A 23,866-nucleotide genomic window follows, 5' to 3' on the forward strand; every position below is an offset into this window, starting at 1 on the left:
AGAGACAGGAGCATAAAATTGGAAATCCAAATTTTGTATATACAGGGATTAAAATATAATAGGCCATACCCTTCATAAAGTTTTGTTGGAGTCGCTGAGGAAGATCAAGAAATTGTACAAAGCAATTAAAGAAAATTTGAAGGGAGTGAACGAGAGAGACCTAGCATTCACAAAACTTGTGCATTGTTTCTTAAACTTAAACTCCAAGGTTTCCTAGCATGTTGTCAAGCACAGAGGGTGGCGGCGTGTTTGAAGAACCGATACTGCTGTCTGCTGATGCATCTTCAGTAATAACTACTGAAAATTATCAACCATAAATCAGGGTGCAACTCATGGGAGTATTTCTGTTTCAAGCAAATTTAACCTGGAATTACATTTCGGTAGGTAACTAAACATATCCTCTTTCATTCAACGTGTTTCAGGTTCCAAAAACACCAATAATGCAAATACTAGTTCTTCCAAAATAGAAATGCAGAAACTACGGAATTCTTCGTAACTTCATGTTCTGGGAAATATTGTTGAAATGGAGCTTAGTAGCGTAAGTAGCTCGGATTATGTGAACTAAGAACGTTATTTCAGGCTGCTGCTTTACCATCTCAAACACACAAGTATCCCCTACTTGCAGCCCATTGTCTGTTGCAAATTTTATCCAACCACGATAGCGGATTCTTGCAACTTCTTCTCTGATACACCAACTGGGATAGCGGTGTCTTGCAACTCCTTCGCTGGTGTAGCGGATTCCGTCTTCGCTGGTGACAGAGCAAATAACAGGCCAAGTGCTCCCATTTGGAATCTGTAGGTTAACATTGCGTCTCGATAAATCATATTTTTGGGCAAAGTTTATATCAAGTTTCTGCAAACATCAGAAACAGTATCAAAGCCAAATCTCTATCTTCTCTAAGGAGTGGGTTTGTTGAAAAAGAATATACAAATAAAAGAAGCTTACCAAGGCAGTTGTAAGGTAGGAGGGTTCTTGCATCATGACAACAAAAGTGGGATGATCGGGTTTGAGCCTCTGATCTCTTGAAATCGCTTCCTCACCTCCTGTTCAATTTCCATGATTCAACTCCATGATAAGCACCAAATGGAAAAGCAAATTAAATCTCAAAAACCATCTAAATGCACTTTAATTGTTGGGATCAAAGAGATACTGCAGCCCGATTGTTGTCTGATAATAACTCTAGAAGACATAACAAACAAAATAAAGATACAGAACCTGAGGGATATAATGTACATCCCAACATTATACTCTCAATAAACAACAACAGAATGAAAAACACATAGTTGCATACGACTTGCCTGATCCATCGCCAGTGCGGCATTTTTTTGTAGCTCTGGTTGACACAGCAGAGATGGTCTCTTCATTTTCTTCCGGAATTACAGCAAGTGTTGATAAGAGTTCTCCAGAGGTCTCGGTGCATGAATGTATTTCAGAAGGTTCTTCCTTTTTTACCTTGACTTCATGATCGCTATTTTTCAGAGTCCTTTCCAACTCAGATCCATCTGAAGGAATTACTGTACTCCCTACATCTTTAGCCACTGGGCTGTTAACGGAGCCAGCTTCCTTTCTATCATCACAATTTGAAGCAAACTGTGTGGTGATTGGAGCTTTCCCCTTGCCATTCACTTCATCCAACCGTTTACTTATCTCTGCATCTGAGCAACCACAGGTGCCTGAACCGTCTTTGCTCATTGAACTTTTATCAGTTGCATAGCACCAACCACCTTTGAAAATAGAATCTCTGTCATCCCTTTTTCTTTTCTTCTGATCGGTCTCAAAAGAACTTAGTTCACACCCAGAGTTATCATAGATTTTAACAGCAAAATGTGAACCCCTAATGTAAGTGAAGACCAGAATATTTCCTAGTTGTAGGTCATGATCTAATGAAAAAGCATTCCATCCATGATGAAAAGCAAAGGAGCCATCCATACTTGAGATTGCAACATTCCATCGCAGCCCCTGTGAATCTTCAATGACAGTCGATTGATCAGCCAAAGACACAGCACGAGCAACATTTGGAGGCAATTCCTGCATTGAGATGGCATGGTTAGAAGTGACAATCTCTTTCATCATTAGAAAAACAAGGGGGAGGAGGCAGTTGAAGTAGTAAATATACGTATCATCTTCACAAGAAAGATGAAAAAAGTCGTTAAAGCATGTTCGTGAGCCTCTCAAACATCTACACTTGCCACATGACTTCCACAAATAGATAGTGATTCCATACTTATATATCATCCTCGTTATAAAAGGAACTTTTCAAATATAGAGCATACAGAGAGAGAGAGAGAGAGAGAGAGAGAGGTTTTAGAAGATAAAAAGGAAACAGATTAGAACTTTCGGGGACGGGGGATTTATCATACCATAAATTTAGAAAACTCGTTTCCAGACATGACTGTGACAAAAGAAGTTATAACAGGTGAAGCATCACTCTTGTTCCCATGAACCAGCAAACACTTCTCAGTGCATTCCACACAAGCTTTGAATTCGTGACCCATCTCTGTTCCTGTTTGGATGAATATTGTTACACCTGCAAGATACATATAAATAAATGATCAAAGATATTTTAGTAATGTCTTTTAAAGAAGAGAAAAGGAAACACCACACCTTATGTCAAAGAGCTCAAAAGAATGGAAAGTAAATTAACGTTACTAAAGTATCTCAAACTTCTAAGTTCATGGCTCCCTACTTAGCAAGAGTGTCAGCCGTATAAGCGAGAAGTCGGAAATATCAATCCAAGAAAAGAGATGAAGAAAGGCCACCTGCGGGTGTAACAGAAGTTAAGAATCTAAATAAGACACCCAGGAGAGTATAAAGCACACTGATATAGTGTGTTCGTCATACGAAAGGACCAACTGACCCTACTAATATGATTAAAGCATGACTATCAGTTAAACTTTTAGATTGTAGTCACAGGTAGCGTAAAAATGAACTGTTGTGGCAGGGCACCAACCGAAGTATAGAGTATCAATTAGGTAGTTTAATTGCAATCATTTGTCCTCGTTAGTTTCAGTTCAAACTTGCAAGATATGATCTTCTGTTCTTTGGTAATAGACAAAGCAGTATCTAACTAACTAGGAATATGTAAGCAGATTATGGAAGCACAATCAATTGCCATACAAACATCGCCAACTAAAGAACGGAGGAGGAGATGGTGGACTGACTGGACTCTAATCCTATGATTCTTCTTGCTAAAGGAAATGCTTCAAAAACATGATTAGATTGTGTGATGAGTATAAAATAGAATCCAATCCCATGATTTTAAATTGATTTGAGTTCCTTTCCTAATCCAACTGTGCATCATGAAACCAGCAAGAGCACGCATAAGTCATAACTGAACATATACATACATATAATACATCAACTGGTATTCTAAGCTTCAGAATGTTAATCTTAAACCGACCCAGTAAAGATTTCCCATAATAAACAATGCCATAAAATAAGTCATGCAACAAAAATAACAGAAAATAGAGAATTCAAAGGGTAGTGAAGTCAGCTTCCTTTCACTAAAGAAAACGACATTTTAACAAACCAAACAAGCCTAGTTTACAGAACACTAAATCTACTAAAAAGGAACAAACTTTTTTGGAAGATCCCTAGAGTATATGAATCATTAAAAGAACAACCTTGTTTGGAAATGGAATGACAATAAACAGAGGTTAAGGTTAAACTATATCTCCAAAAAATATGTGTGGCTTACCACCAGACACTTTCAATCTCGTCTTTGTTGGATTGCTAGGGCCAATAAGGGTTCAGCTTGTCAGTCGGCCTTTCACTCTCAAACGGAAACTAAAGATTCAATTTTTTTCTGAAAATGAAGGAAGGAGAGGTTAATGAAGGCGAGAGATCTTTTGTTTTGTCCTTTTTAGGCTTTTAGCTTCTACAGAAAGTCTCTTTATTTTCTTGGGCTTTGACGCGAATTCTCACATAACACGTATCACTTCCTCGGGGTATTTAGGACCTGTTGAGATTGGGAATTGGGATTTTGAATCTCGTTTTTTTAGATAAAGAAAAGTTGACTTTTCTTTTTTTTTGGTTACAATTAGTAAGGGCGTCAATGGTTTGTGTCGTGTTAGATTCGGGTCGAGAGTTGGGTCAAGGTATTTGTCGTGTCACATGAGACACACTGAGATCCAACCCATTTAATAATCGTGTCTAAAATTTAAATCTAAACTCAAACTATTTATTAAACGAGTTACTCGTTTCCAACCCACTTAACCCATTTAATGAATATGTCGTGTCATATTGGACAAAATGACTCATTTAAAGGTTATCATTGCGAGCCATTTAACTAAAAAAATGCATAAATTGATTAAATTACTAAAAATTCCACAAGACAAAGAATATAGATAATTATATATAAAATATAAATAATTAAATTCAATAATGATGAAGAAAAATATTTTAAATTGTTTAATTCTATGATCAAATACTCCCAAGTGCCGACGTCCAAAATTTCAAGAAGAAATATAGCATAATCGAGTTATACGGGTTCACTTCGTCTTTTCATGCGGCTGACCCGCTTTTTAATCGTGCGGGTTTCAAGTCGTGTTAAGACAATAACTTTCTATTTGAGAGGTCATGTGTTCGAGCTCCATCAACAGTGAGATTAAAAAAAAAATTGGGGAGGAATTCTTTTACACAATTGTCCCCAAAATGGGCCAAGCCACATGTTTTTTTTGCTAATTGATAAAAGAATGAAGGGGGAATTTGAAACTCAAAATGAAACGGTGGTAGAAAATTTCCTCGCTACGTGGTAGCTTGTTGAAAAAGGTGTCAAACTCAAATTTGTGCATTCTTCGCTTCAAATTCTATTGTTGTTTTGAAATAGAAAAAATCAACTATGTTCCTATTCTAGTGACTCTGCATTTGTTTTTCAAAACTCAATTTTTTAGAAATCTTAGAGATCAAATCATTGCTAAATCAAAATTAGAATTATTAGTCAAACCCAATTCCGATCATCTTATGAATCTCAATTGAAGTGATTGTTAGTATGTCTTGATAGATTCCAAAACCCAGAAACCAAATCAGAGAGAGAGAGAGAGATGATTCTGGGTTTTTATCAACATAGATAGTAATCACTAATCAGATTATGGAATATTATTCATCAATTCTCTCTTCTTCTTTAAATTTAAAAAAAAAAAAAAAAAAACAAGAGAACGGATTTCAGAATGGATGCTAGAGAAGCGCCAAGAGATTAAAATTTGAGAGAAAGGGAAGGGAGGTAGTGGAGAAGTTTGATATAGATGAACTCAAGAAGAAAAAAACCACATCCAAAATAACAACTAAAAATGCAAAATTATCAAACATCTTACAGAACAAAAAAAAAAGTAAAAGAAAGAAGAAAGGAAAAAAAATGTGGTACATTTATTAGAAGGGCAGACATGGAAAAAATAGAAAAAGTTTTTCAATGTAATAAATATTGAGTTTTAGATTGTAGTGGAATTCACGTGTCATTTGTTGAGTGGGAAAGGTTGAAAGGGAAAAGTTGAAGGGGAAGGTAGCTAGCATTCCTCGTAGCTAGATGACTTGAACAATGAACATCATTGTTGACTCTATCGTTGGTTTTTTTTTTGGTTACAGACTCTATCGTTGATTTTCCTAGTGCTCTTACTTTGAATGAGCTCTTACTAATATCCAAAAGAAAGAAAAATAGAGATAGAGATGGTCACATTATTTATACAAGTGGGAAGTGAACTTTTGGATGATAGCAACAAGTTATCTATGAATAATGGTGAAGGTGCCCTTTCTCTTTCTTTTCTTTTTTTGTCGTAGGGAAATTCAATTTTGTCCAGGCGTCTTTTGAATGGTCCCAACATTTACGGAAGTATCTTATAAAAGAAGAAGGGAAAAAAGGTGTTATAAAGCGTGGGTTTTGGGCAAGCGAATGTGACATGAAAAAGTCTAGATATTTGTTTTTTTGTTCGATGAGTAAAGTCTAGATATTTGTTGAATTTTGGTCAAGTTCTTTTCTTAGTTTAACAATTTTCCTATTTCCTTTCTTTAGGAGGGAGATGAAAGGGAAGGGAGTCCTTAAACTCAGATTCTTAATTTGGTTCTCCTAAAGGTTACATGTTTATGTAGTATTTTAAGTTTAAAATTAAATGAATGAACGATATCAGATAAAAAGTCTGATAGCAATTGCTTTAATTTCATTCAAATTCTTGTTAAAAGAGAAAAATTGAAATACATAAGGACTCAAGTTGAATCATTGATAATCTATATCCCAAAGTGACATCATCATTGATATCATTTTTTCTTTTCTCAAATAAAATAGTTTAATCGACACTTACTTAACATATGTCAAAGAGCTAGTAACATCATAAAACGAAACAAGAAGAGTGCCATTGACACCTCACTTTTTAGAAAAATTAGTGAAGTACTGAAAATAAAAATTAGGGAGAATATTACAAATAGTCGTCCAACTTTTATCTGTTCGACACTTTGATCACTCACCTTTTTAAATATATAACTTTAGTCACTCAACTTTAACTTTAAAATTCACTCTAATCACTCAATTATTTTTCTATTAATTTTTTTTTACCACAATATCAATGATATTTTCGTCAAACCAGTAGTTAAAAATTGAGAAGTCTGAATTTGGATTAATTTGGAGAAGTGATTAAAGTGAGATTTTGACGAAATTACTCTCTAAAATTCTGTAACATATCGTTTGTTTAACTAAGGGGGGTGTATTCATTTAAGAGTCTACAAGATTTTTTTGTATTTTGAAAATCTATAGGTATTCAATTGAGATTTTAAACAATCCTTTAAAATCTTGATGTATTCAATTAAGATTTAAAATTATCCATTCAAATCTGCAGATATTCAAAAGTATACGGATTTTTAAGGATTTCATTAAATGCTGGATTTTGAAGGATTTTATAGTGCTTTTTATACTTTTTTTTTTTTTTGATCAAAAAAGGTCAGCCCATTATATTGATTCAGCAAGCAGTACAAAAACGAAACACCCCTATGGGGTCGACAGAAAGAATCGTTCCTCAGAGCACCCTAAGACTCCTATTCTAAACAAGAACAAGAACCCAGTACACCCACCTTTTAGGAAGTTCACGCGCCATTATTTCAAACAAAAACCTAGAAATTCCGAAGCAAGAATAAAAAACCTTCAGAGCTACTGGTTTCTGCGACCAAGATCAAAAATTAAATAAAATTAGGAGTAGAGGATGACGTATCATCATCCACTCCATCTTCATTCATCAGAGCAGCCCAACTTGAGAATCCCCAGTCAAACATAGCCCAGCAAGAGACCCATACAACACACAGGAAGTCCACCGTCCAAAAGCAAGCCCAAAGACTCCAACCATGAGCAGAAGTCCACTCCAGGCCCAACAGTCTTAGAGCCCAGAAACAAACCCTAGCATTCCTAGCGACCAAACAGCCGCCACCCTCAGCAGGACCACCACCACCACTGCCGCCACAGCCTTTCCCTTCGCCGCCGTCCAGCATAGGAGAAAGGTCACCATCATCACCGTCCCAGTCTAACTGCAGCCCAGCTGCAATCATTGCCGCCAAAAGGGAATCTGGTTCACCACCGATCACGTCATCCTCAGCCTCCCATGTGATCGGATCTGAATCCAAGCCGGTCTGAACAATCCAGTCATCACCGATTCCCTGTCCCACATCACCTAACCCAAATACGGCAGCGAATAGCCCTGCCCTGCCTACCGCTGACGAGGTTGAAGGCAATGAAACCCGCGCCATCTCAGCCAAGATGGCTGCCTGCAGCATATCCGATCCATCTAGTAGACAAAACGGATCCAAACATAGATGCAAGGGACGTCGGAGCCAAGCACTGCCGTCACCAAGGAAGGGAGAAGAAAGAGAGACGTCGCCGCCCTTCCAAATCCAAGATGCAGAGCCACAACGTGGCTGAGAAACCTCTCTGCCGAGAGTCAGAAATTTTGCGGTGCCGCCGCTGCCACCACTCAAGGCCGGTTTCGACCTTAGGGTTTGTCTCGAGAGAGAAGAGAGCGTCATAGTTGCGGTGCTTTTTATACTTATCAAAACTCAAAAACAATCCAACCATTTTCCAAGAGATTTTGATGGATTCTTTCTCACTCAAAAAATGAAGAAGCTCTTCACCAAACACAAAAAAAAAAAAAAAAAAAAAAGAAGAAGAACAAGAACAAGAAGCAGCTCTCAATAGGTGACACTCATCTATTTTGTTTTAAACCTATATTCCCACTATCCTCCTCTGCCTGTGCCTCTGCTCTCATCTAATAATTTATTTTTATTTTTATCACTATAGCTCTGGAAGCCTTAATCCTTCTAGCTAATTAAGCTCACTTTCAATGATATTGTTAAGATGATACATACACACATGTTTTTTTTTTTTTAATCAAACCCGAAGCCGGGTGCCGATATATATCATTTTGTGTAACATTTTGGTTGATTAGTTTTCTCTTATTATTCATATATCATTATACACAACATAAAGAATGGTAGATTGCCATATATATATATATATATATATATATATATATATACACACTTTTTTGTCACTGATCTAGCATTATAGTTGGATCCATACATCCATTGCTTTTAAAGAAGAAAAAAAAAATAACCTACCAAAAACATCATAAGAACTTGTAAAATCTAAACAAATACTAGTAAATCAATCCATTAGAATCAATCAGAGTCCATATAGAATTTAAACAATCCGTGGATTAAGTAAATCCATGGATTATAAAAACTCAAACAAAATCTTTTAAAATCTGAATTGAATACACCCCCCTAAAATTTTGATGTGAGATTTAGCAAAATGACTAAAATAATTGACAAAATAATAGTTGAGTGATCGAAATGTTAAAGAATTTACTTTTATCACCGACTACTACGTCGTTTTGAGCCAAAAGTAAAAAAATTATTTCCCTTTTTCTTTTCTATTTTTTTTTTCCTTTACTGCTGCTCTTTTTCCCTCTATTCCTGTGGTGGGTCTCTCAAAGACTGAAACCGAGCCAATTGGGGAGGTGGTAACCGAACCAAACCCAAAAGACTCAACCCTAGGAAGAGGAGGAAGAACAAGTTGAGGAGGAGGAGCGCACACAACAAAAACGTTTGGTGAAGAAGAAGAAGAAGTGTCAAAACTGAAGGACTCAAAAGGCAGCAAAACACCAAAACCCCCCCTTAATATCTCTCTCAAAATCAATGTCCCCAAAACCCCACTCCCTCTCCCTCTCTCAGGCATGTCAATTCCAAACCCTTCTCTCTCCCTCTCTCTCTCTCTCTACTTGTATCTAATATACCCAGCTTTTCATAAGAATATAAGGATAAAAAGTGCTGCATATTCCTTTTGAATTTGTTTAAATATTTGTTCTTTTGAGGGGTTTTATGATACTAACCAGGAAAAGCATGGCATTTGAATCACAGTCTATGAAGAAGGAGAAGAAGTACAGTGGGGTTTTTGGGGACATGTACACCAGTGTGGCCATTATTCCCAAAGACCTTGAGCTTGATAAGGAGGCCGCCCACCCATCACCCTTTGAGCTCCACTTCCAATTCCCTGACCTCCCCCAACCCATCAGAGTAAGTATTCCAAATGCCCCCAATCTTTTTGGTGAAGTTATTGTTGTGTTCATTTGTTGGCCTGTTGGTTTCTGAGAAATGTATTAGAGGCCCCATTACTGTATGGAGCTTTTTAGTTCTGCTTTTGATTTCTATTTCCCTCTGGGTTCCTGAAATGGGGCATGACATAAAAGTTGTGTTCTTTATATTCAATTGCTGTTTGGGTTTCTGGGAAATTGGAGGGACAAAAGAGAAAAGAAACCTCTCATTCTATCTTTGTTGCCGGTATCATAAAGCTTGTGCCTTTATGTGCTTTAGGGATTCTTGAGGACAAGAGAAGTTGGAGAGTTCCTTAGTGGGGCTTTAGCAGGGGCAATGACCAAAGCTGTTCTTGCTCCTCTTGAGACCATCAGGTAAGGTTATCTCAGTAGTTACTGTATTTGATACACTATTTATGAAATATATTAGGTTTCCACGGTAACTTAAATAAGTGAAGACGTGCATAAGTACCTATAAACAATGTTGAATGCAACTTCTTAAGCTCATTCAACAGTTGAAACAGTTTATGGACTGCAGTAACAATTGGATTTATAGAGCTTGTTCTAGTTAACAACGTAGGCCCAAAGGATGTTGGTATTTGATTCCGCGCTATGGCTTCGTACCATTTTTTTGTTGATCAGTCTAGTTTACTTGTCTTGGTTACACCAGTCACTCCAAATCTATCTCCATTGTTGTCAGCAGGTTCAGAGAATATGATTGACGTGTTCTAAGTCTACTGATTGCATTGTATCCATTGTGTATGTTTTGTCTCTATGCATGAATGACAATATCATAGTGCATAAGTTAATGTTAGGATTGCAGATGTACCCTGTATCAACTGCAAACAACTTCTTGATCATAGATAATCTTCCAAATTTGAGTATTTTCTTTTATTTATTTGTTCCATTTTGGGGAAAAAGTTGAATACTTGAATTTCAGTAGAACATCTTTCCGCAATCACATACATTTTTAGAGATTTCCACTAAAAAAACATCTGCTGTCGTATGGAGAGTCATTGTAATCTGCTAATTGCGAATTAATTTCATATCATATGTTTCTGAGAGGATGAATGAAATGTCATATCATCTGAAGATCAGAGTTATTTTTGTTATCATATGATACACCAAAGCAGATGTCAGTTTGTCGCCTCTTTCTTAGTGACATGGCATTGTAACCTTCTTTTTTTGGAAATTCAATGTCAGAAAGAATTGTCTGAACACCCAACTTACTAAGCTGATGATTCAGTTAATGCTTTCATTGTGGCCACTAGAATAAGAAGTTAGAGCTTGAAGGATATTCCAAGATTTCCTTATGATTGGTTTTGTAACAGAATCTCCAATGGGCTCCTTAAATGATGCTGTCTGTTTCATTCCTACAATAACTCAACCTCTAGGAACTTCTGAGGAGGGAGACAGTGATCCTTAGTGATTGTTTATAGTTGTTTAATATTAGTTTTAAAATAGTGACTTAAAAACTTAAAGAATATGCTCGTCTTGTTTAATAAAGAATTCACGACTCCCTACCTAAGAGCAAATCATCAGTGTAAAGAGCTTCTAAAGTATCATTTTGCTCTATAGGGTTGAAATTCAAGTAGGTTGAACACATTCATACAGTTCTGTAATATGTACTTCATTACAGATTACCAGATTACCGTTGCTATGTCTGACTCCTGATCTATATATTTGATATGTGCAGGACTAGAATGATAGTTGGTGTTGGATCAAGAAACATCTCTGGCAGTTTCTTAGAGGTCATTGAGAAGCAGGGTTGGCAAGGGCTGTGGGCAGGAAATGCAGTCAATATGATCCGCATAGTCCCCACCCAGGCAGTTGAGTTTGGGACGTTTGAGTTTGTTAAACGAGCAATGACGTCGGCACAAGAGAAGTGGAAGCAGACTGAAGGCCCAAAGGTGCAAATTGGCCCTGTAAGCTTGGACTTCTCTATCTCCTGGATTTCTCCTGTTGCTGTGGCTGGTGCTGCTGCTGGAATTGCTAGCACACTTGTGTGTCATCCCCTTGAAGTTTTGAAGGTACTTGATACCACTTTAAGAGGATAGAAATTGTAATACTAAGAAAATTTCTTCTCGTTTTCGTCCCAATCTTATAAAATAGCCTTTTCACCTTTCAGCCACTCTAAATGCAATTCTAATGATTATGTCCTTTGTGGTGTCTTCTTCTTTGTTTCACTATTATGTGCTTTCTATTTGTTCTCATGGGATATTTTCTGTGTTTGCTTATTTCTTCTTTATTTTATTTTTGCTATTTCTTCTTTATTTTATTTTTGCTATGATCTCAGTGATGAATTGTAAACTCATTCCTCTTGTATTTTCTTTCTTCTAATTTCTTACAACAGGACCGGTTGACTGTCTGTCCTGAGGCATATCCTAGTATAGGTGTTGCAATCTGTAAGATTTATAAGGAAGGTGGTATTGCTTCATGCTATTCGGGTCTTTCACCTACACTGATTGGGATGCTTCCCTACAGTACATGCTATTATTTCATGTACGAGAAAATCAAGAAATCCTACTGCGTAACAAAGAAAAAAGAGTCTCTAAGCCGTCCAGAGATGTTACTGGTCGGAGCTCTGGCAGGTAAGAAACTTGGCCTTGGTCGTGTAAACTATTTTGCACATAGAATATGAACCGTTTCTTCTTCTTTAGTTCGAATTTTATTTGGGGTTTTATTAGTTTTCATGGAAGTTATGGGTCATAACTTTAGCAGTCTAGTTAGTATTATCGGAGACTAGAAGAGTTCTTTTGTTGTATAGGTTTAACTATGTTGGACAATGATGGTAATATCACAAACTTTATAGTTCTCTGTTAAAAGGATATCTGATACAGCTATTGAAATTGTTGTTTATTGTTCAATATTATCCTTTTATTATTTGGTTGGTTCAGTCATTAATTTTGATTAGCATATGATTGCCCCGTGCTTCTAATGCAAGATTTTGCACGCTTAAATATATAATCTGCAGATAATTAACCGGGACGGTTTGCTTTCTCGTCCAAGTTTTTTTTTTTTTGGACAATTCATCTAATAGTTGCACTTGTCACTCAATTTGTCCAGGTTTTACAGCTAGTACAATCAGCTTTCCATTGGAGGTGGCCAGGAAACGGCTGATGGTTGGAGCTATGCAGGGTAAGTGCCCGCCCCATATGGCAGCTGCACTTTCAGAAGTGATACGGGAGGAAGGTTTATTGGGACTCTACAGAGGGTGGGGTGCAAGCTGTTTAAAGGTCATGCCTTCATCTGGCATCACCTGGATGTTTTATGAAGCTTGGAAAGACATATTGCTCGTTCAGAGACATCATCCCTTATAAGTTATAACAAGCTCAAGCAAGATTCACATAGGTCATACATTCAAATTTAAGCTTATCTCACATCTTTTGTAGTGTAATCCAGACGGGGAGGAAGTCAAGGCCATTTTATGCAGGCCTGAGATTGAAATTTTGCTCCCATTGAGTCTCAGAGCTTAGAAGAAAAGAGTATTTCTGTTGTGGGCTGGTTTCCCTATGTTTTTCAAAGACTATGCGCCTTAGTTTTGACCCCAGTTGAGCTCCAATCATGTAACACATGCATAAGATTACTGTGTACTGATGAATGACAGATTATTTCAAATCATCATCCAAAAGTTTCGTAAATTTTTTGCTTCTGTAATACCATACGCATCTTTAGTTCTTATGCATTATTTCTGTTGATGGAATCTCCTAGGTATTGTTTGTTAATTTTGATCCCGTGTTTCTGATGAAGACAATGAATCCCACTCGACAATCTACAATACATATGACATGTTCTGAGTGGTGCCAAAGTTTAGTTCTTATTTTCCCCAACCCCAACTTGGCCTGTGCCCATGCCCATGCCCACGGCCTTGGTGTTTGTTGTTTAACTCTAATAATTTTCAGCCGCTTTTAAAAAACAAAAGCTTGAAGGAAATATCATTTTTTTTAATCAAAACAAGAATTCATTTAAAAAGTAAATCTTTTATAAAATAATAAAAATCACAAAATTGAAAAGTTGTTCTTATAATCACACTTTGAAAAATCTATTGCTTTCCAACCTCGTTTTCAATCAACCTTTGCTCTTCATCTATCACATCATGTTATGATTCTTGCCTTAATCACAATTTACTGTTATCACTAGGAGAGTAGTATTTAGTATTGACTTAAATCGTGCACATGGGCACTTCTGTTATCTATATTAGGCTTTCTAATTGCTCACTAAGGGAGTATATAAGCTATTTGTAGCTACGCAGCTATGCTTGATCAATATACAAATTTCATTTTGCTTGCTGCTTCAAATTTTCCTCTGTATTCACTTAGTTAGGCTTCTACCCTAACAAATCAGTCATTACTGAATCAGAAAATTTTTCAAAGGCAATGGAAACACTGGTGAAGGAGATCCATGAGTAAAATCAAATCCTTTAGTTACGTTTCTTCAAATATTTCATATGTAAGATAAGATTACAATAATCCAGAAGAACATGTACAATTAATCCATACCTCCTCCACCTTTTTCCTTGGCCAATCCATATATTGTCATTTATGCCATGGTTGTTCATGCATGTTAAATGTATGCGCATACAACTAATCATGCAATGCATATGTCTCATGTTCTCATGCCCACTTATATCAACTATGTATGAGCATCTTTAAGCTCTTCTGGTTGGCTCACTTTCAATTGGCTAGGAATTCCTTCTGGTTGGCTCACTATAGTTATAGACTTATAGGTAGATATGCGGCACAGAGGTGAGGCCACGTAGGGAATGCCCTGTGTACCATATTGGGCGGGGAAATTTAAAAACCCCATTTCATCGCTTCTCACCCACACGGGTACCCTGTTTATTTTTAAGATACTTCAATAATTTACGTCTCAATTTTTTTTTTATATAAATGTAAAACATTGTAAAAGAAAAAAAAAATCGACCAGGAATCAAATCTCGCACCATTGTATGTTGTATGCGTCCTATATCATGTTGACATCATCACTGCATTTCCTAGTGTGGCTAGGAATCTTTTCCAAGGCTGATTTTTCCTAATATGATTAGGAGGCTAAAATGTGGAGAAAACCACAGAAATCCAAACTTTGATTTTCAAAATTTAATTTCTTGGTTTCGTCAGAAAAGTTTATAGACTTTAGGGTTGGGGGTTGGGGTAGGGATAGAGGTTGGGGTAGGGATGGGGAGAGAGATTTATTTCTGCTGCGCTACTTGAACTAGCCATATTTTTCATATTAGTAACAAATTTTTTATTTCTTTATTTTTCATCTAACAGTTGGTACACCCAATTGATGTTAATCAACAAGGCTGTGATACCATGTTAGAATTTGAGAGCTTCTACTTTGTATTTGAAGAAAATATAATCGAAACCACAACTTGGATACTTTGATTAATTTGCAGTGACAAACGAACCATGAACATATGACAATACTCACCAAACTTTGGTACTTGAGTTTCAGAACTTGTTCACTACTTTACATCAACTATCTTATCCCTTATATAGGGTACAAGATTAACATGCATACAAAATATCTAGAATAGAAGCTGAATTAACTAGATTAAAAGTACTTTAGATAAAAAATATCTAGCTAATTTGAGTGGAGCAAACAGTAACGCAAGTGGCTGCAAAATATCAGAAGCCGCGAACTCTTCAGTAGCAAAGATCTTCCTGAGTGAACTATTGCTCAGCAACTGATTCTTCAGTTAACTGACTTGAGCGAACTATGCTTCTCCGCGAATTTACTTGGAGTTTCCTAGCTAGACCAGGAAAGCATTAATTCCAACAATATACAGCATTTTAACCTCTTATAATGAAATACGTACTAGAAAGGTTCAGAGTTACCAGGAGGCTAGGTTTTTCCCTTCTTAGTTTTGAGAAGGATTGCATAAGCCAATAAAATGGCATCCTTGTACTGCATATTGAGAAACAAAAAAAAAAAAACAAAAAAAATAGTACTTAAATCTTGGAACCACAATTATACAAATGGCTTCCTTATACAATTTTTTTTTCTTCAAATCAACAAAAGTTTTTGTGTAGATCGCATAAGTGAATTGAAAATTCAACATATATGATAAATTGATGTATTTCCTTTACAGATGTCTGATATTAAAATCAAGGATTACATTAATGATGGATAAGATGAAAAATGATTTTCTAATCCATACACCAATAGGAAAAGGATTAACCAAGTAATTCGCACAACTTGTCCTATATATAAGTCCCCTTTTCTCTAAACTAAGGTAGCTCAAACCCTAATCCCATTACAACAAGGATTAAAGAGTTAGGGTTTCTAATTCTATCCAATCCATACACCAATAGCAAAAGAATTAACCACCCAGATTTACCCTAATTCGCACAATGTGGTTTAATATGGATATTGCTTGATGCGAGCTGTAACTCAAAGACTTGAATCCATCTTATGAAGTTTTGCAAGTTACTCGAAAACGAATCCCTCTTCTTACTCTTGTGAGAACAATTAAATCGAGTTGAACTCAGTTATGTGGTTGATGATTATTGCTATTACTCATGTTTGGAGTTGCAATTACTTGAGACAAGCTAATGTACTGGTGGGTATGAGATATCCTCATTTACAACTATTTGAACAAAAATTTACAAGTATTTGAACCAAAATTACAACATTGAGAACAAAAGTTACCATATTCATTTACACTATTTACATATAGTTAAACAAAAATTACAACATTGACAACGAATTTGTTCAAAAGCTTGTAAAAATGTCGTAAGAGGTGTAATTACCATTATTAGAACTAAGATTACAACATTGATAACGAATTTGTTCAAAAACTTGTAAAATGTCGTAAGAGGTGTAATTATCATTATTAGAACTAAGATTACACAAAGTAGGACTCAAATTACAATTTTGACAACAAAATTTGTTCTCACTTTTGTAAATGTGGGTATGAGATACCCACCAGTACACTAGAATTTCCCCAATTACTTATGGTTATTCCTTTGACGTTACGTTGTTTCTATTGAGGCTCCACACCTTCATTGTGATTGTTTTGTGGTGAAATGAGTTCTGATGAAATTAGATTATTGTGTTTTCTGTAGAGTATAGACTCACCAAATTCAAATTTTACAACTATTTATCTATTAGTTTCTTCCAATATTTCATACACAGGATATTGATTATAACCTATAACACTAATGTATCCTTTCTCCCTCTTTTCCTAGCTTTTTCTTTTTCTTCTTTTGGCCGATCCATATCTCAGTCTCTTCCACCTACTTTTGTCATGTATGCTCATGTCGTGTTAAATGAATGCACCTAATTAATCATTCATTGCATATGGCTAGCTCATGCATGTTCTATGCATTTGATTTTCACTGATTAAACTAATTAATGTTTACATTGTGTAACAATTTTTTATTTTTATACATCGTGAGGTCATAGTTTCATATTTCAATGTTTCACAGATACAGAACATATGGATTTAAAAGCTGTCGCCCAGTCGATACCGACCTATACCATGAGTGTTTTTCAGTTGCCAGTGGGTGTTTGTGAAGATATTAATAAGCACTTAGCAAGGTTTTGGTGGGGGAAGTCTGGAGGTAGGGGGATTCATTGGAGGAAATGGGAAGCAATGTGCGTACCAAAGAAAGAGGGAGGCATGGGATTTAGGGAGTTACAGAATTTTAATAAGGCTCTGGTTGCTAAACTAGGGTGGAGATTACTTGGTGAAGGGAACTCTCTTGTGGGAAAAATGTTAAAGGCTCGCTATTTCCCTCGAAGTTTGTTTTTAGAGGCTGAATTGGGGTCTAATCCTTCTAATATTTGGCGTGCTATTATATGGGGAAAGGAGTTGCTTGTTAAAGGGTTAAGGTGGAGAATCTGTAATGGTCGTAGTGTCAGAGTATTTCAGGATCCTTGGGTTCCGAGTATTCAAGGTTTTGGTGTGACCTGGAAACCGGGATTGGATTTAAATATGCGAGTTGCGGAGCTGATCTCGGAGGAGGGTGGTTGGGAGGTACAACGTTTGGAGCAGATTGGTACATGTCAGGAGGTACGTGGAAGCTATTCTTGAAATACCTCTCACTCGATTTAATGGTCAGGATAGAATGATTTGGAATCAAAACAAGCATGGGAAGTTTTCAGTGAAGAGTGCGTACTGGTTGGCAATGAAAGAATCTAGGTTGGAAAGGAATGGACAGCAACCATATATTACTGGTGGTTTCGGATCATTGGAAACATCTTTGGAAACTCAAAATCCCTCCTAAGATGAGTCATTTTCTATGGAGATGTTCGACTGGTTTTATGCCGTGTATGTGGTCACTTTACCAGAGACGTATTTCGAACAGTTCATTGTGTCCGAGGTGTCAATTAGCTGATGAAACGCCTTTGCACGTAACATGGGAGTGTTCTTTTAGTGTTGCGGTGTTGGAAAGGGCGAGATTTTATTCGAAATTGGACCCGGGTCTGTGGACTGACTTTTCCTCCTATCTTGATTATGCTATTCAAGTTCTGACAGTGGATGAAGTTAAACTTTTGGTTGTTATATGATGTGGAATAATTGGAAAGAAAGGAACGTGATAGTGCATGGTGGTCAACCTAGACCTGCAGTGATCATTTATGAGCAATGTTATTCTATTTGGAATAACTTGCTTGCGGTGCAAGTACGAGAGCAGGTTGGTAGGTGTGGTACAATGTCTAATCCCATTGTTCAGGCTAGGTGGTCTCCTCCATCTCAAGGTATGATGAAACTTAATTGTGATGCATCTGTCCTTGATAATGGAAATCAGGTTGGTATAGGTTGTGTTATAGGGGAAGTGATGGTGAACTGCTACTTGCGGTGGGTGAGCGGCTCCAAAGCCGCCTTAAGCCTTGTGCTGCTGAGTTGCAGGCAGTGATCCTGGGGCTTGAGATGATGATAGAGCATGGTTGGCGGCCTGAGAGGGTGGAAACCGATTGTTTGGAGGCTGTTAATTTGATAAACAGGGAGGAGGATTGTCTGGCAGTGGAAGGAGTGTTAGTAGAGAAGATTAAATTCTTACTGGGGTATGTCGGTATTCGAAGTGTTCATCATGTTTTTAGGGTGGCTAATGGTGTTGCTCAGTTTGTAGCCCGGTTAAATGGGCGTCATAGTTGGTTCGGGGTTGGGTCCTCTTGGCTCATGGATGTTATCGGTGATGATAGACCCGTAACTCGTTCTAGTAGGGAAGAGAGTGGGGAATTTTCCACCACCGATTTTTCCCATATGGTGTAATCTTTATCTTATTTGAATAAAAGTTTAGTCATTCTAAAAAAAAAAGAACATATGGATTTATTTTTTTCCAGCTTTGTAGTCATGGCGAGCCCTCTTTAATAATATGCATGTTCTATTGGTCTATGGTCTATGTTTACCCAAACGACCTCGCCTCATTCCGGACAAATGCATGTTCCATTTGTTATTCAAGATTGTGAAACATTTAAGATAAATATTTGTTCTACTGATTATCTAAACTGGTAAAACATTTTAGACGAAATACAGAGCAACATAAAATTGAAATAGTAAAAGTTGGTAATTTAATGGCTAAATTATGGTTTATGGTTAATCTGAAATTTTGTAGAAATTTTATAGCAAGAGTAACAAATGGCATCGATAATCAAATTTTATACTATCTCACTTATATAGTGCATGTCCGCAAATTTTTAAAAGTGCGTTTAACCTAACCTAAGAATAACCATATATTTCCTTAGATATATCAAAGAAACTTGAGCATTACTCATCACTAACATAGGTTGCTGTCAAAGGTTTAACTGGAGATTTCTCTCCAAGGGCAACATAGCTTTATGCTGCATCTTTGGGTCTTCATTTAGCAAGGAATGGAGGGTACGCTCATGTATTGCTTGAGATGGATGCCAAAGAGGTACGTAGTAGACTTCCTTAACTCTACAGATGAAAGTTGGGCCGCTGATGGAGCTCTATTGATTGTAGTTAAATCTCTATTTTCTTATTTTGATGTAATCAGGCGGCATATTTGGTAGCTAAATATGCACTCATGTCCCCTGACTTCCACGTTTGGGTATATAATACCCCTTCATGGCATTACTTCAGAGGTCTAATTTCTCTGTGATTAAATAAAGTCTATTCCAACAAAAAAAAAAGGGTTTTTGTCAATTTACCCCATTTTCAGGGATTTTTTTCTCACTTACCCCATTAAGTTTTTTTAATTCCCTCTTACCCAAAACACTCTAAGGAAGTGTTCCCTAATACCCCCTTAAGGTTTTTATTTTTTGTTTTTTATTTTTTTTTAATACCATTTTACCCTCACCCCTTTGTTACTTAGAGAGAGAGAGAGAGAAAATGGAAGAGAGAGAAATCATAGAAGACTTCGCCGGATTTCGGTCACCGGTCGCCGCTCGCCGGACTTTTCTGAAAACCTCGCCGGAGGTCCCCAAAGAGGTCACCGGAAAGGTTTATTGCCCCAATAGACGTCTATTTCCCCCCAATAGAGGGCCAATAAATCTCTATTGCCCCTCAATAGAACTTTCGGTCGCCGGAATGGGAACTAATCTTCCTAAATTTAGACAAATAAAACTTTGATTAAAGAAAAAAAACGAGGAGATTACATCAATTTAAAACGTCTATTGCCCCCCAATAGACCTTTACTTTTTTTTTTTTCATTTTTCTTTCATTTTGGGCTTCTGCCCCATTTTACCCAAAAAGAAAAGAAAAGAAAGAATTTGATTTGGGCACCCAGAGAAAAGCTCTAGGCACCAAATCGCCGTTCTCCTCTGCCACCGGCGTACCAGATCAATGTTCTCCTCTGCCACCGGCCTGTATCGAGCGCCGGAGAGCTTGGGTCGAGCTCGAGCGCCAAATCTCGCCGAAGATGAGCTCCGATTTTGATTTCGTAATCGGCGAAGCCCAAGCGACCGGCGATCCTACCGGTTCCGATTGCGGCTTGAAAGTGAGGCGAGAAGCTGAATCGTGGAGCGGAAAACGGCGTAACTGCAGAGGGACAAGAGGTTGGCAAAGTCGTGGTGATGAGAGAGGAGGACGGAACAGGAATCAGAGATGCAGTCGACGGCGACGCAGTCAAGGTGGACTGCGGCGAAAACCGACCCCAGTTAGTTGGGGTTTCGGCCCACGGCGGCGTGGGCCTGGGTGATCCAGCGGCGTTGGGGCTTTGTAGGGCGCGGGGAGAGAGAGAGAGAGGGGGGGGGGGTAGTGTAATTAATTAATTAAATCAAGGACAAAACTGTCATTTTCCTTTAAACAGAGTAAGTGAGAATAAAATTTTGTTGCTGGGGTAAGTGGGATAACTTTGTCCAATTTTGGTGTTTTGGTCAAGGACCCAAAACTTGGTGCAAGGTATTAACATTGGTCAGGGTCAAAACCTTTTTTTTTTTTTTTGAGAATGATCAGGGTCAAAACCTTGATGCTGAAGAATTTCTAAATTTATGTAATCCATCAACCAACGGGAAAACTGAAAAGGATTAACCATTTACCCTAATTCACATAGGATATATAAGAACCCGAAAACACACTGAAAATTACCTACCAGTACAATCGAATAGGACATATAATTAGGGATGGCATTAAAACCCATGGGTACGGGTACCCGCGGGTAATTATTCCTTTTGGGTATCTTTTAATGGGTAAAACCCATAGTTTATGGGTATAGGTATGGGTAATTACAAAATAACCGTATAAAAATGGGTGGGTTATGGGTATACCCGTGGGTACCCAAATTTTACCCAAATACCCATATAAAATTGTAGACCACACCCAAATTTTTTTTTTAATTGAGAACTATTATTTTTCAACCAACATATGGGGCATTTTTATAATTTTCTTATTCTAAAAAAAAAAAAAACAGAAAACCTATACGGGTGTTCCGATGACTTTGTGTGGTCTCGGATGAGAATCTGACCGTTGAATCATCGTATAATTGTGAAAAGTTAGTTCAAAAAGCGATCTATCAAGATCCGACCGTTGGATCATCGTATAATTTTGAGAGGATGATCCTAAGGGCGATCCGTGAGGATCTGACCGTTGGATCATCGTAAATTGTGAAAAGATGATTCAAAAGGCGATCCGTGGGGATCCGACCGTTGGATCTTCATATAATTTTGAGAGGATGATCTTAAGGGCGATCCGTGAGGATCTGACCGTTGGATCATCGTATAATTGTGAAAAAACGATTCCAAAAGGCGATCAGTGAAAATCTGACCGTTGGATCATTGAATAATTGTGAAAAGACGATTCCAAAAGGCGATCCGTGAAAATCTGACCGTTGGATCATCGTATAAGTTTGAAAAGATGATTCCAAAAGGCGATCCGTGAAAATCTGACCGTTGGATCATCGTATAAGTTTGAAAAGACGATTCCAAAAGGCGATCCGTGAAAATCTGACCGTTGGATCATCGTATAATTGTGAAAAAACGATTCCAAAAGGCGATCCGTGAAAATCTGACCGTTGGATCATTGAATAATTGTGAAAAGACGATTCCAAAAGGCGATCCGTGAGAATCTGACCGTTGGATCATCGTATAATTGTGAAAAGACGATTCAAAAGGCGATCCGTAAGAGTGGTTCATTTACGATCCGAATTTTATTATTTTACATTTAATCGCCAAGTTGTGAAAATTGTTTTACGGAAATAAATATTTGATTGACATGTACCCATAGGTCTCTACGGCGAGTATTTAAAAAAATATTTTATGGAAATAAAAAAAAATAGTAGCAAGTATTTAAAAAAAAAAACAAAACAAAAAAAAATGGGTAAATGGGTGGGTATGGGTTTTACCCATTTAGAAATGGGTGTGGGTACCGCTAATTATTTGATGGGTATTACCCATTGGGTATTACCCGCGAATTATTATTGGGTGGGTAATACCCAGCGGGTAATACCCAATGGGTACAAATGCCATCCTTACATATAATCCGTAAACCATTCGGAAAACCATTACTTACCCTAATTCGCATAGGATATATAAGAACCCCAAAACACGTACACTGAAAATTACCTACCAGTTTCGATTCTTTCTGTGTTTTGAGTTCATTTCTGTCGGATCAGTGATGAGTGAATCAGACTATTTTAAGGCCATGGAAAAGCTCGAGAAGAAGAGGAAAAGAATCCAGGAGGAAGAGCCGGATTCTGGCAACGTCGGTCGGACCAAACGGTGGGTTCGACAAAGGTTCCTCGGCGCAGGACAATTCGGTACGGTTTTCTTGGCTAGTCCGGCCAAACCAGGTTCCAAACTGCCGCCGGTTATGGCCGTGAAGTCGGCGATGCTCTCGGAATCTGCCGACTTGGTTAAAGAAAGTCGACTTCTCAAGAAATTCAAGAACTGCCCTTTTATCCTTGACACTTACGGCAGCGATGTGACTAAAGATGTTGAAGGTGAGGAGTTGTTCAACGTTTTCTTGGAGTATGCTCAAAGAGGAACCGTAGAGGATTGGATTCAGAAACTCAAGAATTTCGGGTTGCATGAGCTGCACGTAAGGAGGTATACACAGTCACTGTTGAAGGGGCTCAAGTACATTCATGGAAAGGGTTTTGTGCACTGTGACATTAAGCCTGCCAATGTATTGCTAGTGCGTGACGGTCCTGATGATACCGGGTTTGGATCTTACGTGGCGAAAATCGGGGATTTAGGGCTGGCAAAGAGGGCTGACAAGTACAATGTGATGAAGCGTTCTGATTATATAAATGGCACTGAGTTGTATATGTCTCCAGAAGTATCGCTTCACAACATTCAGGAGCCGCCGGCCGACATTTGGGCATTAGGCTGCACTGTTCTGCAGATGTTAACGGGGATGGAGTTTTGGGATGTGAACGCTGACTTAAGAGATGGCTGGGGGGTTCCGATTGAGATTCCGATTATCCCTGAAAGGCTAAGCAATGAGGCTAAGGATTTCTTGGGGAAGTGCTTCATATTGGACCCTTTGGAGAGGTACACGGCTGAGATGCTTTTGAAGCACCCTTTTGTGTGCAACAGCTTGCGAATATGGACAGTCTCGTCTGGTGAATTGGTTCCAAGAAGCCGAGTTTGCCAAGGACCAGCTGCAATTCCTCTAATGGGTGCGGCATAATGTCATTGTTCTAATTGTGTTCTGTAACTGTAAAGGCTAATTAAATGTATAGTAATTCTTTGATTGATTGAATGAATGTCCTTTTGAATAGAGTGACCTAGGCCAATTTTATTGTTTTTTAATTTTGAAAAATTGGAATTTGGAAAGAAGAATTCACGTCATCATATTTGAGTTCCATTTGTTTGAGAAGTTCTGTCTAAAATTTCATTTTTCATTTCCAGTCGGTACTAATTGCAACAAAAAAAATTCATCCTAATAAAGACTGACATT

General features: G+C 37.6%; 3 protein-coding genes across 9 annotated transcripts; 2 read left to right on the top strand and 1 right to left on the bottom strand.

Annotated features, from left to right (window-relative positions):
- Nucleotides 1–264: 264 nt before the first annotated feature.
- LOC133742433 (B3 domain-containing protein Os11g0197600-like) lies at nucleotides 265–3,843 on the bottom strand. Of its 5 annotated transcripts, XM_062170107.1 has the most exons (6): nucleotides 3,699–3,843; nucleotides 2,688–2,760; nucleotides 2,362–2,528; nucleotides 1,300–2,029; nucleotides 947–1,044; nucleotides 265–853 (listed from the first exon to the last, which is right to left on the bottom strand). In XM_062170107.1, exons 3-6 carry the CDS (start codon nucleotides 2,494–2,496, stop codon nucleotides 479–481), a joined length of 1,338 nt encoding a protein of 445 aa, XP_062026091.1. In that variant the 5' UTR covers nucleotides 2,497–2,528; nucleotides 2,688–2,760; nucleotides 3,699–3,843; the 3' UTR covers nucleotides 265–478. The 5 variants fall into 5 exon arrangements, with proteins under 5 accessions (XP_062026091.1, XP_062026084.1, XP_062026078.1 ...); XM_062170100.1 differs by lacking the exon at nucleotides 2,688–2,760; XM_062170094.1 differs by having other exon boundaries at nucleotides 2,362–2,760.
- Nucleotides 3,844–8,976: 5,133 nt separating this feature from the next.
- On the top strand, nucleotides 8,977–13,202 carry LOC133725602 (probable mitochondrial adenine nucleotide transporter BTL1). 3 transcript variants are annotated; one of them, XM_062152918.1, is made up of 6 exons: nucleotides 8,977–9,202; nucleotides 9,364–9,544; nucleotides 9,842–9,936; nucleotides 11,258–11,591; nucleotides 11,915–12,152; nucleotides 12,628–13,202. In XM_062152918.1, the coding sequence occupies exons 2-6, from the start codon at nucleotides 9,371–9,373 to the stop codon at nucleotides 12,879–12,881; spliced, it is 1,095 nt and encodes a 364-aa protein (XP_062008902.1). In that variant the 5' UTR covers nucleotides 8,977–9,202; nucleotides 9,364–9,370; the 3' UTR covers nucleotides 12,882–13,202. The 3 variants fall into 3 exon arrangements, with proteins under 3 accessions (XP_062008902.1, XP_062008901.1, XP_062008900.1); XM_062152917.1 differs by having other exon boundaries at nucleotides 8,978–9,202; nucleotides 9,389–9,544; XM_062152916.1 differs by lacking the exon at nucleotides 8,977–9,202 and having other exon boundaries at nucleotides 9,225–9,544.
- Nucleotides 13,203–22,606: 9,404 nt separating this feature from the next.
- Nucleotides 22,607–23,596, top strand: LOC133731192 (mitogen-activated protein kinase kinase kinase 20-like). Its single transcript, XM_062158626.1, has one exon. It carries the CDS (start codon nucleotides 22,607–22,609, stop codon nucleotides 23,594–23,596), a length of 990 nt encoding a protein of 329 aa, XP_062014610.1.
- Nucleotides 23,597–23,866: the final 270 nt, after the last annotated feature.

Source organism: Rosa rugosa, chromosome 1, assembly GCF_958449725.1.
Source record: "Rosa rugosa chromosome 1, drRosRugo1.1, whole genome shotgun sequence".
NCBI classification, from domain to species: Eukaryota; Viridiplantae; Streptophyta; class Magnoliopsida; order Rosales; family Rosaceae; genus Rosa; species Rosa rugosa.

What these genes read in the sequence shown, in the direction of transcription:
- LOC133731192 (XM_062158626.1), top strand. Translation starts at nt 22,607, where the DNA reads ATGGAAAAGCTCGAGAAGAAGAGGAAAAGAATCCAGGAGGAAGAGCCG.
- LOC133725602 (XM_062152916.1), top strand. Translation starts at nt 9,350, where the DNA reads ATGATACTAACCAGGAAAAGCATGGCATTTGAATCACAGTCTATGAAG. An exon ending in ATCCCCTTGAAGTTTTGAAG is followed by an intron (nt 11,592 to 11,914) that starts GTACTTGATACC and finishes TTCTTACAACAG; the next exon opens with GACCGGTTGACTGTCTGTCC. An exon ending in ACTGGTCGGAGCTCTGGCAG is followed by an intron (nt 12,153 to 12,627) that starts GTAAGAAACTTG and finishes CAATTTGTCCAG; the next exon opens with GTTTTACAGCTAGTACAATC.
- LOC133742433 (XM_062170094.1), bottom strand. Translation starts at nt 2,541, where the DNA reads ATGTATCTTGCAGGTGTAACAATATTCATCCAAACAGGAACAGAGATG. An exon ending in ACGAGTTTTCTAAATTTATG is followed by an intron (nt 2,030 to 2,361) that starts GTATGATAAATC and finishes ATCTCAATGCAG; the next exon opens with GAATTGCCTCCAAATGTTGC. An exon ending in CCGCACTGGCGATGGATCAG is followed by an intron (nt 1,045 to 1,299) that starts GCAAGTCGTATG and finishes GAAATTGAACAG; the next exon opens with GAGGTGAGGAAGCGATTTCA.